The sequence below is a fragment of the Ranitomeya variabilis genome, chromosome 3, assembly GCF_051348905.1.
Source record: "Ranitomeya variabilis isolate aRanVar5 chromosome 3, aRanVar5.hap1, whole genome shotgun sequence".
Classification (NCBI taxonomy): domain Eukaryota; kingdom Metazoa; phylum Chordata; class Amphibia; order Anura; family Dendrobatidae; genus Ranitomeya; species Ranitomeya variabilis.
In genome coordinates this window covers 614,708,840-614,722,506 of record NC_135234.1, presented here as the reverse complement: position 1 = coordinate 614,722,506, position 13,667 = coordinate 614,708,840, and the positions used below count along the sequence as shown (strand labels likewise).

The window sequence follows — 13,667 nt, the reverse complement described above, 5'->3', positions numbered from 1 at the left end:
TTACATTTTTATATCTTTTCTTGTGTATTTTTATATTAAAACTTAAATCTTTAAAGTTTTATCCTTTATGCTCTAAAATACGCATAGCCATTATTTGGCTGTCAGACAGAAGCATATTTCGGGGGTTCATCACTATGTGTTTGATGAGTGGTGGCAGTGTATTGTGTAGACAGAGAGAGTGAACTCTTTTGGGATGTGATTGATGCTCAAATTATAGCTTAAAACAGAGGTTGAGTGTTGGATTGAGTAAGAGGGGATAAATTAACCCCTGCAGGTGCACCCCGCGTCTCGTGATGAGAAGTGTGTATGTGACACCGATCCTCTGGATTTCCAGGACTAACCTGACTGTACTGATGAAAGTCAGCCACACACCTCAGTTTGGAAGTTCCCGCAGAGTGGCCTTGTACAGACACAGACTGTTATTTTCTTCATTCTGTCACCTTGGAAGTTTCCCAATTGTGTATACAGTATATCAAAGTCGAAAAGTCTCAATGGTCATGTCATTATAAAAAAGTTATGATTTCTCTAAATACAACTTAAATGCTGCAGCACTATACGGAGGCAGATTTAGCAATGTTTATACCCCAGGTTATAGTAAATTGAAAAATGAAATTCAGGGGAAACAACATTACTTATATAGTATAGTAGTAATAGTTTTCATTTTTAATAGTACACCTGAAAATAACTTTGCATTATTTCTACTGAGAGAAATCTGGATTGTGAAGACAGATTTTCACATCACTGAGATCAGAGATGACAGCTGGTGCTTATAAAAGTTCTATAGAGGGAGGAGGAGATAGGGGCACACAGACATTCTGCTGATCCTCCCCTATCTCCATCATGGGAAAATGAAAGATCAGTCCATAGTTTCTTAATTTTATTTGTAATACTAATTTATGGGGAAAAATACAAATATAAAACAATTATTACGACACCTGATACATGCTGCCCGATCCGTGGGCATCATTTATCAGACATTGGCTGTATGAACTTGGCTAGCTATGCTTCAGATTCAAACATAAGTTTGACTCTGCAATGCCGCAGCTTTTCAGAGGAAAATATACTTCAATAGCCACCGGGGACCGAGACAGCATTGTAGACTAGTCAGATACATGGATGGCTTCTCCCCACCCACTGCCCTGAATAGGTCTCTGCCTCTGTGTGTAAGTAGGCCGAGACCTGTTACTCCAAGGCAGTGGGGAGAAGCCACCGGGGACCCGCCTGTACAACTAGTCTACAGCACGTCTCTGTCCCCAGCGGCTTTTAAAGCATGTTTTTCTCAAACGCCGCAGCATTTCAGAGTCAAACATACCTGTCTGAGTTCATACAGCCATTGCCTGATACATGCTGCCCATGGATCGATTCAAGTTAAAAGTAGTTGTCCGATGAAAATATGTTTTCTGAGCTGCAATTTACCAAAGGGATCTTCTCTAACTGTGGTGTATTCTAAGGGGTAGCTCCTGTTGCAGTTGGGTAGGAGTTTAATATTATGAAAGGGAGCCTGTCACATTACCTTCTAGTTCCACCGATCAGCAGGACAGGACACTTGTATCCCTGTTAGAAAGGATCGGCAATGTGCATGCCCAGCTGCCACTCTATCCATTCCCTATGGGGCTGCCAGAGAGAGACAAATACATCGCTCCTGCAGACCCATACAGAGTGAATACAGCAGTGGTCGGACATGGGTGCTACTGCTCCATTCTAAGGGGATATAAGAGCCCTGGGCGCTACTGCTCCATTCTAGGGGGATATAAGGGCCCTGGGCGCTACTGCTCCATTCTAAGAGGATATAAGAGCCCTGGGCGCTACTGCTCCATTCTAAGGGGATATAAGAGCCTTGGGCACTACTGCTCAATTCTAAGGGGATATAAGAGCCCTGGGCGCTACTGCTCCATTCTAGGGGGATATAAGAGCCCTGGGCGCTACTGCTCCATTCTAAGGGGATATAAGAGCCCTGGGCGCTACTGCTCCATTCTAAGGGGATATAAGAGTCCTGGGCGTTACTGCTCCATTCTAGGGGGATATAAGAGCCCTGGGCGCTACTGCTCCATTCTAAGGGGATATAAGAGCCTTGGGCACTACTGCTCAATTCTAAGGGGATATAAGAGCCCTGAGCGCTACTGCTCCATTCTAAGAGGATATAAGAGCCCTGCGCGCTACTGCTCCATTCTAAGGGGATATAAGAGCCCTGGGCGCTACTGCTCCATTCTAAGGGGATATAAGAGTCCTGGGCGTTACTGCTCCATTCTAGGGGGATATAAGAGCCCTGGGCGCTACTGCTCCATTCTAGGGGGATATAAGAGCCCTGGGCACTACATAGTTACATAGTTATTAAGGTTGAAGGAAGACTGTAAGTCCATCTAGTTCAACCCATAGCCTAACCTAACATGCCCTAACATGTTGATCCAGAGGAAGGCAAAAAAAACCCATGTGGCAAAGAGTAACTCCACCATGGGGAAAAAAATTCCTTCCCGACTCCACATACGGCAATCAGACTAGTTCCCTGGATCAACGCCTTATCAAGGAATCTAGTGTATATACCCTGTAACATTATACTTTTCCAGAAAGGTATCCAGTCCCCTCTTAAATTTAATTAATGAATCACTCATTACAACATCATACGGCAGAGAGTTCCATAGTCTCACTGCTCTTACAGTAAAGAATCCGCGTCTGTTATTATGCTTAAACCTTCTTTCCTCCAGACGTAGAGGATGCCCCCTTGTCCCTGTCTCAGGTCTATGATTAAAAAGATCATCAGAAAGGTCTTTGTACTGTCCCCTCATATATTTATACATTAAAATAAGATCACCCCTTAGTCTTCGTTTTTCCAAACTAAATAGCCCCAAGTGTAATAACCTATCTTGGTATTGCAGACCCCCCAGTCCTCTAATAACCTTAGTCGCTCTTCTCTGCACCCGCTCCAGTTCAGCTATGTCTTTCTTATACACCGGAGACCAGAACTGTGCACAGTATTCTAAGTGTGGTCGAACTAGTGACTTGTATAGAGGTAAAATTATGTTATCCTCATGAGCATCTATGCCTCTTTTAATACATCCCATTATTTTATTTGCCTTTGTAGCAGCTGCCTGACACTGGCCACTGAATATGAGTTTGTCATCCACCCATATACCCAGGTCTTTTTCATTGACGGTTTTGCCCAGAGTTTTAGAATTAAGCACATAGTTATACATCTTATTACTTCTACCCAAGTGCATGACCTTACATTTATCCCCATTAAAGCTCATTTGCCATTTATCAGCCTAAGCTTCTAGTTTACATAAATCATCCTGTAATATAAAATTGTCCTCCCCTGTATTGATTACCCTGCAGAGTTTAGTGTCATCTGCAAATATTGAAATTCTACTCTGAATGCCCCCTACAAGGTCATTAATAAATATGTTAAAAAGAAGAGGGCCCAATACTGACCCCTGTGGTACCCCACTGCTAACAGCAACCCAGTCCGAGTGTGCTCCATTAATAACCACCCTTTGTTTCCTATCCCTGAGCCAGCTCTCAACCCACTTACACATATTTTCCCCTATCCCCATTACTCTCATTTTATGTAACAACCTTTTGTGTGGCACCGTATCAAAAGCTTTGGAAAAGTCCATATACACTACGTCCACTGGGTTCCCTTGGTCCAGTCCGGAACTTACCTCTTCATAGAAGCTGATCAAATTAGTCTGACATGAACGGTCCCTAGTAAACCCGTGCTGATACTGGGTCATAAGGTTATTCCTCTTCAGATACTCCAGTATAGTATCCCTTAGAATGCCCTCCAGGATTTTACCCACAGTAGAGGTTAAGCTTACTGGCCTATAATTACCGAGTTCAGTTTTTGCCCCTTTTTTGAATATTGGCACCACATTTGCTATACGCCAGTCCTGTGGTACAGACCCTGTTATTATGGAGTCTTTAAAGATTAAAAATAATGGTCTATCAATGACTGTACTTAGTTCCTGCAGTACTCGGGGGTGTATCCCATCCGGGCCCGGAGATTTGTCAATTTTTGTGATTTTTAGACGCCGCCGTACTTCCTGCTGGGTTAAGCAGGTGACATTTAATGGGGAATTTTTATCACTAGTCATATTGGCTGCCATGGGATTTTCTTTTGTAAATACTGATGAAAAAAAGTCATTTAGCATATTGGCTTTTTCCTCATCCTCATCCACCATTTCACCCAGACTATTTTTAAGGGGGCCAACACTGTCATTTTTTAGTTTCTTACTATTTATATAGTTAAAGAATATTTTGGGATTATTTTTACTCTCTCTGGCAATGAATCTCTCTGTCTCAATCTTTGCTGCCTTGATTTGCTTTTTACAGAATTTATTTAATTTTTTGTATTTATTTAGTGCCTCATCACTACCTACTTCCTTTAATTCTCTAAATGCTTTCTTTTTGTCACTTATTGCGCACCTTACAGCTCTATTTAGCCATATTGGTTTCCTCCTATTTCTGGTATGTTTATTCCCATACGGTATATACTGTGCACAGGTCCTATCCAGGATGCTAATAAATGTCTCCCATTTTCTTTGTGTATTTATGTGTCTCAGGATATCGTCCCAGTTAATTGCACCAAGATCCTCTCTCATCCGTTGGAAATTTGCCCTCCTGAAGTTTAGTGTCCTTGTCACCCCTCTACTACCCATCTTATTAAAGGTTACATGAAAACTTATTATTTTGTGATCACTATTCCCCAAGTGACCCCCAACCCTTATATTTGATATGCGGTCTGGCCTGTTGCTGCTACTGCTCCATTCTAGGGGGATATAAGAGCCCTGGGCGCTACTGCTCCATTCTAGGGGGATATAAGAGCCCTGGGTGCTACTGCTCCAATCTAGGGGGATATAAGAGCCCTGGGCGCTACTGCTCCATTCTAAGGGGATATAAGAGCCTTGGGTGTTACTGTTCCATTCTAAGGGGATATAAGAGCCCTGGGCGCTACTGCTCCATTCTAGGGGGATATAAGAGCCCTGGGCGCTACTGCTCCATTCTAGGGGGATATAAGAGCCCTGGGAGCTACTGCTCCATTCTAAGGGGATACAAGAGCCCTGGGCGCTACTGCTCCATTCTAAGGGATATATATGAGTCCTGGGCAGCCATTCTTTCAACAGAAGAACGCAATCATTATTATGTTGGCTACATGATAAAATGTGTTTAATGCAACTACTCCGAAAGCCTCTGAGTAGTTTTAGCTAAAAGCTGTTTAAAGTGTGTGAACCCTAATGGATCGGTGTCATTCAGTCTTAATAGAGGCACTGTCTGCCTCACGACTTTTCCAGAAACTAATGCATCTAAGGGTCTGCTCACATGCGCCATCATGGGGCACTACATGACCGATCAGATGTCTGTTTGCCGACCGATGGCCATTTATACAGACAGACCTCACTCACAATACGGACAGAACGAACAGTAATAGATGGCTCCGGGCACCTAGGCTGCCATTGCTCTCAGCAGCACGAACCTGTTTACACAGAACCATGGGCTGATGAGAACGATGATTCTTTGTGGAGCCCAAAAGATCATTTCACCCAACGAATGAGCGTTTGTTTGTCGGGTGATCACCTGCCTGTTTAGACTGCAGGATTATCATGAAAAGCGCGTTCCTAAGAAAACTCATTCACGATTATCTTGCACCTTAAAGGGAACCTGTCACCACGTTTTTGGAAGATGGGATAAAAATAGCGTTAAATAGGGGCAGAGGTGGGCGTTACATTAGTGTGTTTGTTATGCGTTTATTACCCACCTAAGTTGCCGAAATACCTTTGCAAAGTCTCCGTTTTCGCCTGTCAATCAGGCTGGTCTGGTCAAAAGGGCGTCTTGTCTTCCCCCAGATTTTGCGTAGTTTTCCGTTGGTGGCGTAGTGGTGTGCGCATGCCCAAGGTCCCGAATCCTCTGCCAGGGGATTTAAAAAAGCGCGCTGTTCGTGATTTCATTGGTGATCGGTGGGCGCGGCCATCTTCCTTTGGCCGCGCGTGCGCAGAAGCGGCGCTCTGCTGGCCGCGGCTTCAGGAAAATGGCTGCGGGATGCCGCGCGTGCGCAGATGGATATCGCGGCGGCCATTTTCCTGAAGCCGCGGCCAGCAGAGCGCCGCTTCTGCGCACGCGCGGCCAAAGGAAGATGGCCGCGCCCACCGATCACCAAGGAAATAACGAACAGCGCGCTCTTTTAAATCCCCTGGCAGTGGATTCGGGACCTTGGGCATGCGCACACCACTACGCCACCAACGGAAAACTACGCAAAATCTGGGGGAAGACAACGCCCTTTTGACCAGACCAGCCTGATTGACAGGCGAAAACGGAGACTTTGCAAAGGTATTTCGGCAACTTAGGTGGGTAATAAACGCATAACAAACACACTAATGTAATGCCCACCTCTGCCCCTATTTAACGCTATTTTTATCCCATCTTCCAAAAACGTGGTGACAGGTTCCCTTTAAGAAATTGCTGACCTACATTTCTTGACAGGCAGAAGACAACTCAAAGTCTTGTATATACTGATTATCTATAGGTGTAACCTTAGCTGTAAATTGATCTTTAAAACCCTCCTTCTCAGTCAATACGATATGGTTTGGCAAGGAATATCATGATCTGCAGCGCTCACGGAAAGGAAGAGATCTGGACAGTTTAGGCAAGGTTTGTAATTCACACCAATGCATTTCGACGCCTTTCTCAAGATTACTATCGGGTTAAAATATACGTCACTAACCAGGAAAAAAAACCAAGTAAAATTATTAAATTATGCAATATGTTCAAGGTCTGTGTTGTACACGCCATGGATGGTAGCTACTTACATTATTCGCATGGTTGGACACTGGTTTGTAATTTGTTGTCACAGCTTTTTCAATCTGCTGGGATTGTCTCTTGGGCTTGGAAGATTCTTCAATTTGTCGCCTGAAACACAATGGAGAACTATGTGAGTTCACACAAACCATCACCAACAGGTGTCAAACCCAAGACCACCTACAAATAATCCAAACCTATTCCAAAGCAGACAATGACTCTTTGCCCCCAGTAAGGAGATGGTTTACAGGGTGATTTCACTGACTCGGAGACTCAGGCTAATAGTTATAAAAACGAATAATAAAAAAATTGAAATATGACATGACTAATATTAATGAGGACAACCTGTTTACAATATACGGTGGCTCAGTGGTTAGCACAAAACATATGGTGGCTCAGTGGTAAGCACTGTAGCCCAGCAGTGCACATTACTGTAAAGCACAGTGGAAATTAAGCGAGTAAAAAAAAAAAAAAAATCCAACTCGCTCATTTCTGTTAGACTACATCCACATGTGGCATAAAGTTTCCAATGAAGATATAACCTTTAATGACAGTCTGCAGCATGCTCTCAGATCTGTACTGAATATTGTCACAGTGTGTCAAGATGACATTGCACTAAACTTTGTTCAATACCAACGAAAAATCCACTAAAGATACGCAATGTGAACTCAGTCTTATGACCCCCATAAATAGTATTCGTAGACACTAGTCTGTATTATAATTAGTTAACTACTGAATGCTCTAAGCTTCTGTTCATCTTGAAATACCTAGAACATTTGGTCCGCTTTGGCCTAATCATTAATCTTAGCTCTTTAAAAGTAAATCTTTTTTGCTGATTTTTCTGGATCTCTGAAGTTTGACACCCTAGATCACTATAATCCATATGCTCGACTCAACTGGCTTTACAGGGGCCACATACAGTGCATTTGATAGAAGTACCGTAGGTCAATGATTGAACAACCATTGATCAAACAATCGCCCGGAGATGAATCATTATGCTGTCATAGCCACAGAGAGGGTTTTTTTTTGCTTTTTTTTTTTTTTTTTTTTTTAAAGGAACATTTTATTTAATGAGTTGTACAACAACAATATGATCACAAATGGTTACAATAAAAGATAAAACAGCTTATACATAAGAAGAATTAATTGTGCGTAGTATATAAACAGCGGTACAATAAAAGCATGCGTTATTCATAACCACATCTCTTATACTGATCAGAAAGTGAATACTATGTACAGTGCCTTGCGAAAGTATTAGGCCCCCTGGAACTTTTCAACCTTTGCCCACATATCATGCTTCAAACATAAAGATACCAAATGTAAATTTTTGGTGAAGAATCAGTAACAAGTGGAACACAATTGTGAAGTTGAACAAAATTTATTGGTTATTTTAAATTTTTGTGGAAATTCGAAAACTGAAAAGTGGGGCGTGCAATATTATTCGGCCCCTTTACTTTCAGTGCAGCAAACTCCCTCCAGAAGTTCATTGTGGATCTCTGAATGATCCAATGTTGTCCTAAATGCCTAATGATGATAAATATAATCCACCTGTGTGTAATCAAGTCTCCGTATACCTGCCCTGTGATAGTCTCAGGGTTCTGTTTGAAGCACAGAGAACATCATGAAGACCAAGGAACACAACAGGCAGGTCCGTGATACTGTTGTGGAGAAGTTTAAAGCCGAATTTGGATACAAAATGATTTCCAAAATTTTAAACATCCCAAGGAGCACTGTGCAAGCGATCATATTGAAATAGGAGTACCATACCACTGCAAATCTACCTAGACCCAGCCATCCCTCTAAACTTTCATCTCAAACAAGGAGAAGACTGATCAGAGATGCATCCAAGAGGCCCATGATCACTCTGGATGAACTGCAGAGATCTACAGCTGAGGTTGGACAGTCTGTCCATAGGACAACAATCAGTTGTACACTGCACAAATCTGGCCTTTATGGAAGAGTGGCAAGAAGAAAGCCATTTCTCAAATATATCCATAAAAAGTGTCGTCTGGTAGACACACCAAACATGTGGAAGAAGGTGCTCTGGTCAGATGAAACCAAAATCGAACTTTTTGGCAACAATGCCAAACGATATGTTTGGCGTAAAGGCAACACAGCTCATCACCCTGAACACACCATCCCCACTGTCAAACATAGTGGTGGCAGCATCATGGTTTGGGCCTGCTTTTCTTCAGCAGGGACAGGGAAGATGGTTAAAATTGATGGGAAGATGGATGGAGCCCAATACAGGACCAGTCTTGAAGAAAACCTGTTGGGGTCTGCAAAAGACCTGAGACTGGGATGGAGATTTGTCTTCCAACAAGACAATAATCACAAACATAAGGCTAAATCTACAATGGAATGGTTCATAAATAAACATATCCAGGTGTTAGAATGGCCAAGTCAAAGTCCAGACCTCAATCCAATCGAGAATCTGTGGAAAGAGCTGAAAACTGCTGTTCACAAACGATCTCCATCAAACCTCACTGAGCTCGAGCTGTTTGCCAAGGAAGAATGGGCAAGAATTTCAGTCTCTCGATGTACAAAACTGATAGAGACATACTCCAAGCGACTTGCAGCTGTAATCGCAGCAAAAGGTGGCGCAACAAAGTATTAAGTTAAAGGGGCCGAATAACATTGCACGCCCCACGTATTAGAATTTCCACAAAAATTTAAAATAACCAATACATATTGTTCAACTTCACAGTTGTGTTCCACTTGTTGTTGATTCTTCACCAAAAATTTACATTTGGTATCTTTATGTTTGAAGCATGATATGTGGGAAAAGGCCAAAAAGTTCCAGGGAGCTGGATACTTTCGCAAGGCACTGTATTTACAACTGTTGTCCTGAACTACCCCAACTGGCGTTTCCAAAATATAGACACAAAGTAAAAAAAAACAAAAAAAAAAACAAAGAAAAAAAAGGGGTGCGATTGGCACGAATACCTTTCCTTCAGTCAATCTGCACCACAGGTTGTGGCAGTGTCATCTATCATTCCTAGATCTTATGAAATTTATCTTGGTATCCTCGTCAAATATGTAAGCTTATACATAAGTACGCTATTCACTTCCCGTATCCACACAGCTTTTTAACGTCTTTTAGGATGTTTCCAATTTAATAATATAACTTTTTTTGCAAAATATTGTAATATTTTATGCTGGGTGCAAGCAGCAACTCTTTTTTTTGTAAATCAAAATTTTAATGATTAATTTGACTGCAAAACAGAATATTCATACAATTAAAGATGCAAAAACTTGACATAGCTTAAGTTCACCAAGTTACATAACACAAAATTTTGGAAATGAGCTTGTAGGTAAATTAGATAGTGAAGTGAAAACTTAGATATTTTATGAGCGATTCAGATAATCTCTTTAAGTATTTAAAAGTAGCTTATAACGAGAAAAGTAGAGAAAAAAAAAGATGAGTAGCGTGCAGATTAAAACAGGCTAGAGGGGTTAAGAAAAGGGTAGGGTAAATAGAGAAAGTAGGAGATAGTAGGGAAGGATAAGAGGGGGAAAGTAGGGGGGACCTGGTTACTCATCCAGTACAACTTATTTTAGTTGTTCTGATGACAGGTCAGGGTCGGATAGTACCACATTAAGATAAGTAAGTAAACCTGAATTATTTTGTGGTTGCTAGACCGTTCAGTTTAACCAGATGGTCAGTTCCTCAGTCTCTTTGAATGCAATCCAAGGTGCCCAGGTGCTATATATCTTATCCGAATTTCCGGTACTTTGGCCTATCAATTGTTCCATTCTAAAGATATTATTAAGCTCTGATACAAAATCAGAGCGTGATGGGGGATTTGTTTGTTTCCAGTAGTGTGGAATTAGATTTCTTATAGCTGTTAGGAAATGTCTAAGTAAGGCTAGGTTCACATTGCGTTAGGGCAATCCGTTTAGCGCTAGCGGATTGCGCTAACGCAATGTTTATTTAGGGGCCGTGTTAGGGGTCGCGTTAACGTCCCCGCTCTCGCAGATCCCCGATCTGCGAGAGCGGGGAACGGACCTCGGGCGCACCGCGGACGCTGCAAGCAGCGTCCGAGGCGCGCCACAGAAGAACGGCACATCGCTAGCGCGAGCCAAAAAAGGCACGCGCTAGCGATGCGCTGCAGGCAAAATTTACATTGCTGTGCGCTAACGGACCCGTTGCACGGCGTTAATTGCGACATTTTCGCCGTGCAACGCTGTCCGTTAGCATGCACACATTAACGCAATGTGAACCTAGCCAAGCCTTTCTTAAATCTGGAGATTGAGATGTCACATAAAGATAGTAGGGCCAATTCCAATTAATTGTACAGGTCAAATATTGCTAATCAGAGACTTTTAATAGGTGGGCATGACCACTATATGTGTGAGTAAGAACCCTTTCCCTTCCAACATCTCCAAAATATGTCCGGCGTTGTAGGGAACATGGAATGAACGTTGGATGGGCATCTGTACCACCGAGTTAATAACTTGTAACTTCTCTCTTGGGACACTGAACAAAGTGAGGATCTGAATGTGAATCGGAGAATCTTAGAGCGATCCTCAGGTGTTAGGGGTTTACTCAATTTAGTCTCTCATCTTAGGAAAAAAAAGGGGGATCGTGCAATGTCATTCGATTCTCTTGGAATGTCCGGTATAGTAAAGAGATGGTATGATCTGGAGGGCTTCCCGCCAGGCATTGAGATTCAAAAGAGTTAAGTGGCCTAAAAATGTTGGCTTGCTTAGCCCGGGTTCACATTTGCGTATCTGTGCGCAGCGTACGATCCGCATGCGTCATGCGTACATATCTTTAACATGGTGTATGCAGGGACATGCTTTTGTATGCATTCGCATGCATCATTTCGCGGTGTGCGGCGGTGTAGGCGAACGAAACATGTTGCATTTTGAGGCGCCCAATATTGCGGACGATTGCGAATGATTGCGTTCAAAAAACGCATGACTGTCTGTGGGAACGCATTGGTATGCATGCGTTCGATACACATGCGTACTTTAGACTGTGCATGTCCAGAAAATGATGTCACCGCCTCCACCATGCACATAAACGCAAATGCATGCCAAAATGCATTTAAACGCATGCATACGCAGCATTTTTGTCTGCATGATGTGCAAGGTGATGCGCAGGTGTAAGCATGCTTTTGTATGCGTTTTGACATGCATTTGCGCATGCAGACTATACGCTGCGGACACATAAGCAAAGGTGAACAGCCTTAGATATTGTGTTGATAAAACTTTTAAGTTGTTCATAGGAGAACCATGAGCCTACTGTAATGTTTTCGTTCAGGAGTGGTCTACGTAGTCAATTGGATATTTGCCTTTATGCTTGCTTAGAAAAATTGTTTTATTCAAGCCTGTAGGAAAAGCTGAGTTGTCGTAAATTGATGTTAATGGGCCTGGTATGGATGATATGTAGAGTTTTCTGTTGCCATGTCGGATGAATAGGATCAAGTTCCTAGTGAGAAAGGGGAGAAAGCCGCTCTGTTCATCTGCACTCCTCCCTGACCATAAAGACGCCAAAGGATTATGTTGAGAGAGAGCTACCTCCAAGTCTACCCATATTTTGCTATTTTTATGGTGGAATAGGTCTAAAGTACAGGTTCCGAGCGAAGCATAGTTATAGAGAGAAAAATCCGGAAGACCCAAACCTTCCGCCTGCCTTGATCTGCTTAATAAAAAGTAATATATGCGTGGGTGCTTGTTGGACCACATGAATCTTGTTATTGCCTTCTTCAGTCTAGAGAAAAAGGAAGTAGAAAGGAATAAGAGGATTGTTTGGAAAAAATATAAGAGGTACAGTAAAAGGTCCATTTTAATTGTATTAATTCTTCCAAACAATAGTTAGCATCGTGTAATTGTGAAGTCTTAGTGGTTAATTTTATGCCCAAGTGAGTAAAGAAATCAGAGCGCCACTTAAACGGAAAGGAAGAGCTCAGCTGGGATACCAAAGTTGGTTGTAGTGATACATTCAACATCTCCGATTTGTGGGAGTTTACCTTGAAATTACAAGAATCCAAATTTGTGCAGTTCTGAGATGATGTTGGGTAGACTAGTGATGGGGGATGTGACACACATGAGTATATCGTCAGCAAAGAGCACTAGTTTATAGTTTATGTTCCTCTGATTTTATCTTTGTTCCCTTTATTGATGGATTGTTGTGTATTGCGACTGCCAAATGTTCCATGGTTAACACATACAATAATGGCGACAGTGGACAGCCCTGCCTTGTGCCATTTTGTATGTGGAAAGACTACATCAGAGAGCCATTCACTTTAACCTCAGCAGTGGGGGAATCATAGAGCGCCGCAATGTACCGCAACATTTTTTCTCTAAGCCCAATACCTTCGAGCAAGGTAAATTCCCAATGTACCCTATCGAACACTTTTTCAGCGTCTATTGAAAGGACACACATGGGGTCGCCAGCTCTTCCCGCTCTGTCTATTAATGATGTAGACCTTATGGTGTTATCCCCTTGCTTCTCATCCTGGTATTAAGCCTTCCTGATGCTGGTTTATCAAATTAGGTAAAAGATAACACAGTCTCCTCGGGATCATTCTGGCATAAATTTTTATGTCTATATTTATTAGAGAGATGGGGCGGTAATTGCCACATAAAGATAAATCTTTTCCTGGCTTCGGGATCACCGTCATGTGGACAATCAAAACTTGCGGTGGCAAGGAGCCTCCTGACGACACAAAATTGCAAGTTGAAAGGAGTAATGGGCATAATAAATCAGAGAACTGTTTGTAAAAAAAACAGATGTATAGCCATCTGGGCCGGGACTCTTACCTAGTTTTAATTCTTTAACTACAGAGGTGACCTCTTCTAAGGTAAAATCACTTTCCAAGTCTAATAATGTTTCCTTGGGTACTGCGAGCAGCTTGTTCAGTTGTTGATAA

General features: G+C 42.3%; 1 protein-coding gene across 1 annotated transcript in view; it reads right to left on the bottom strand.

Annotated features, from left to right (window-relative positions):
* GTF2F2 (general transcription factor IIF subunit 2) overlaps positions 1-13,667 on the bottom strand; it is a 298,375-nt gene that overhangs the window by 116,619 nt on the left and 168,089 nt on the right. The window contains exon 7 of the mRNA XM_077297362.1: positions 6,798-6,897. Within this exon, the coding sequence (XP_077153477.1) occupies positions 6,798-6,897 (100 nt within the window). The remainder of the gene's footprint in view (positions 1-6,797; positions 6,898-13,667) is intronic.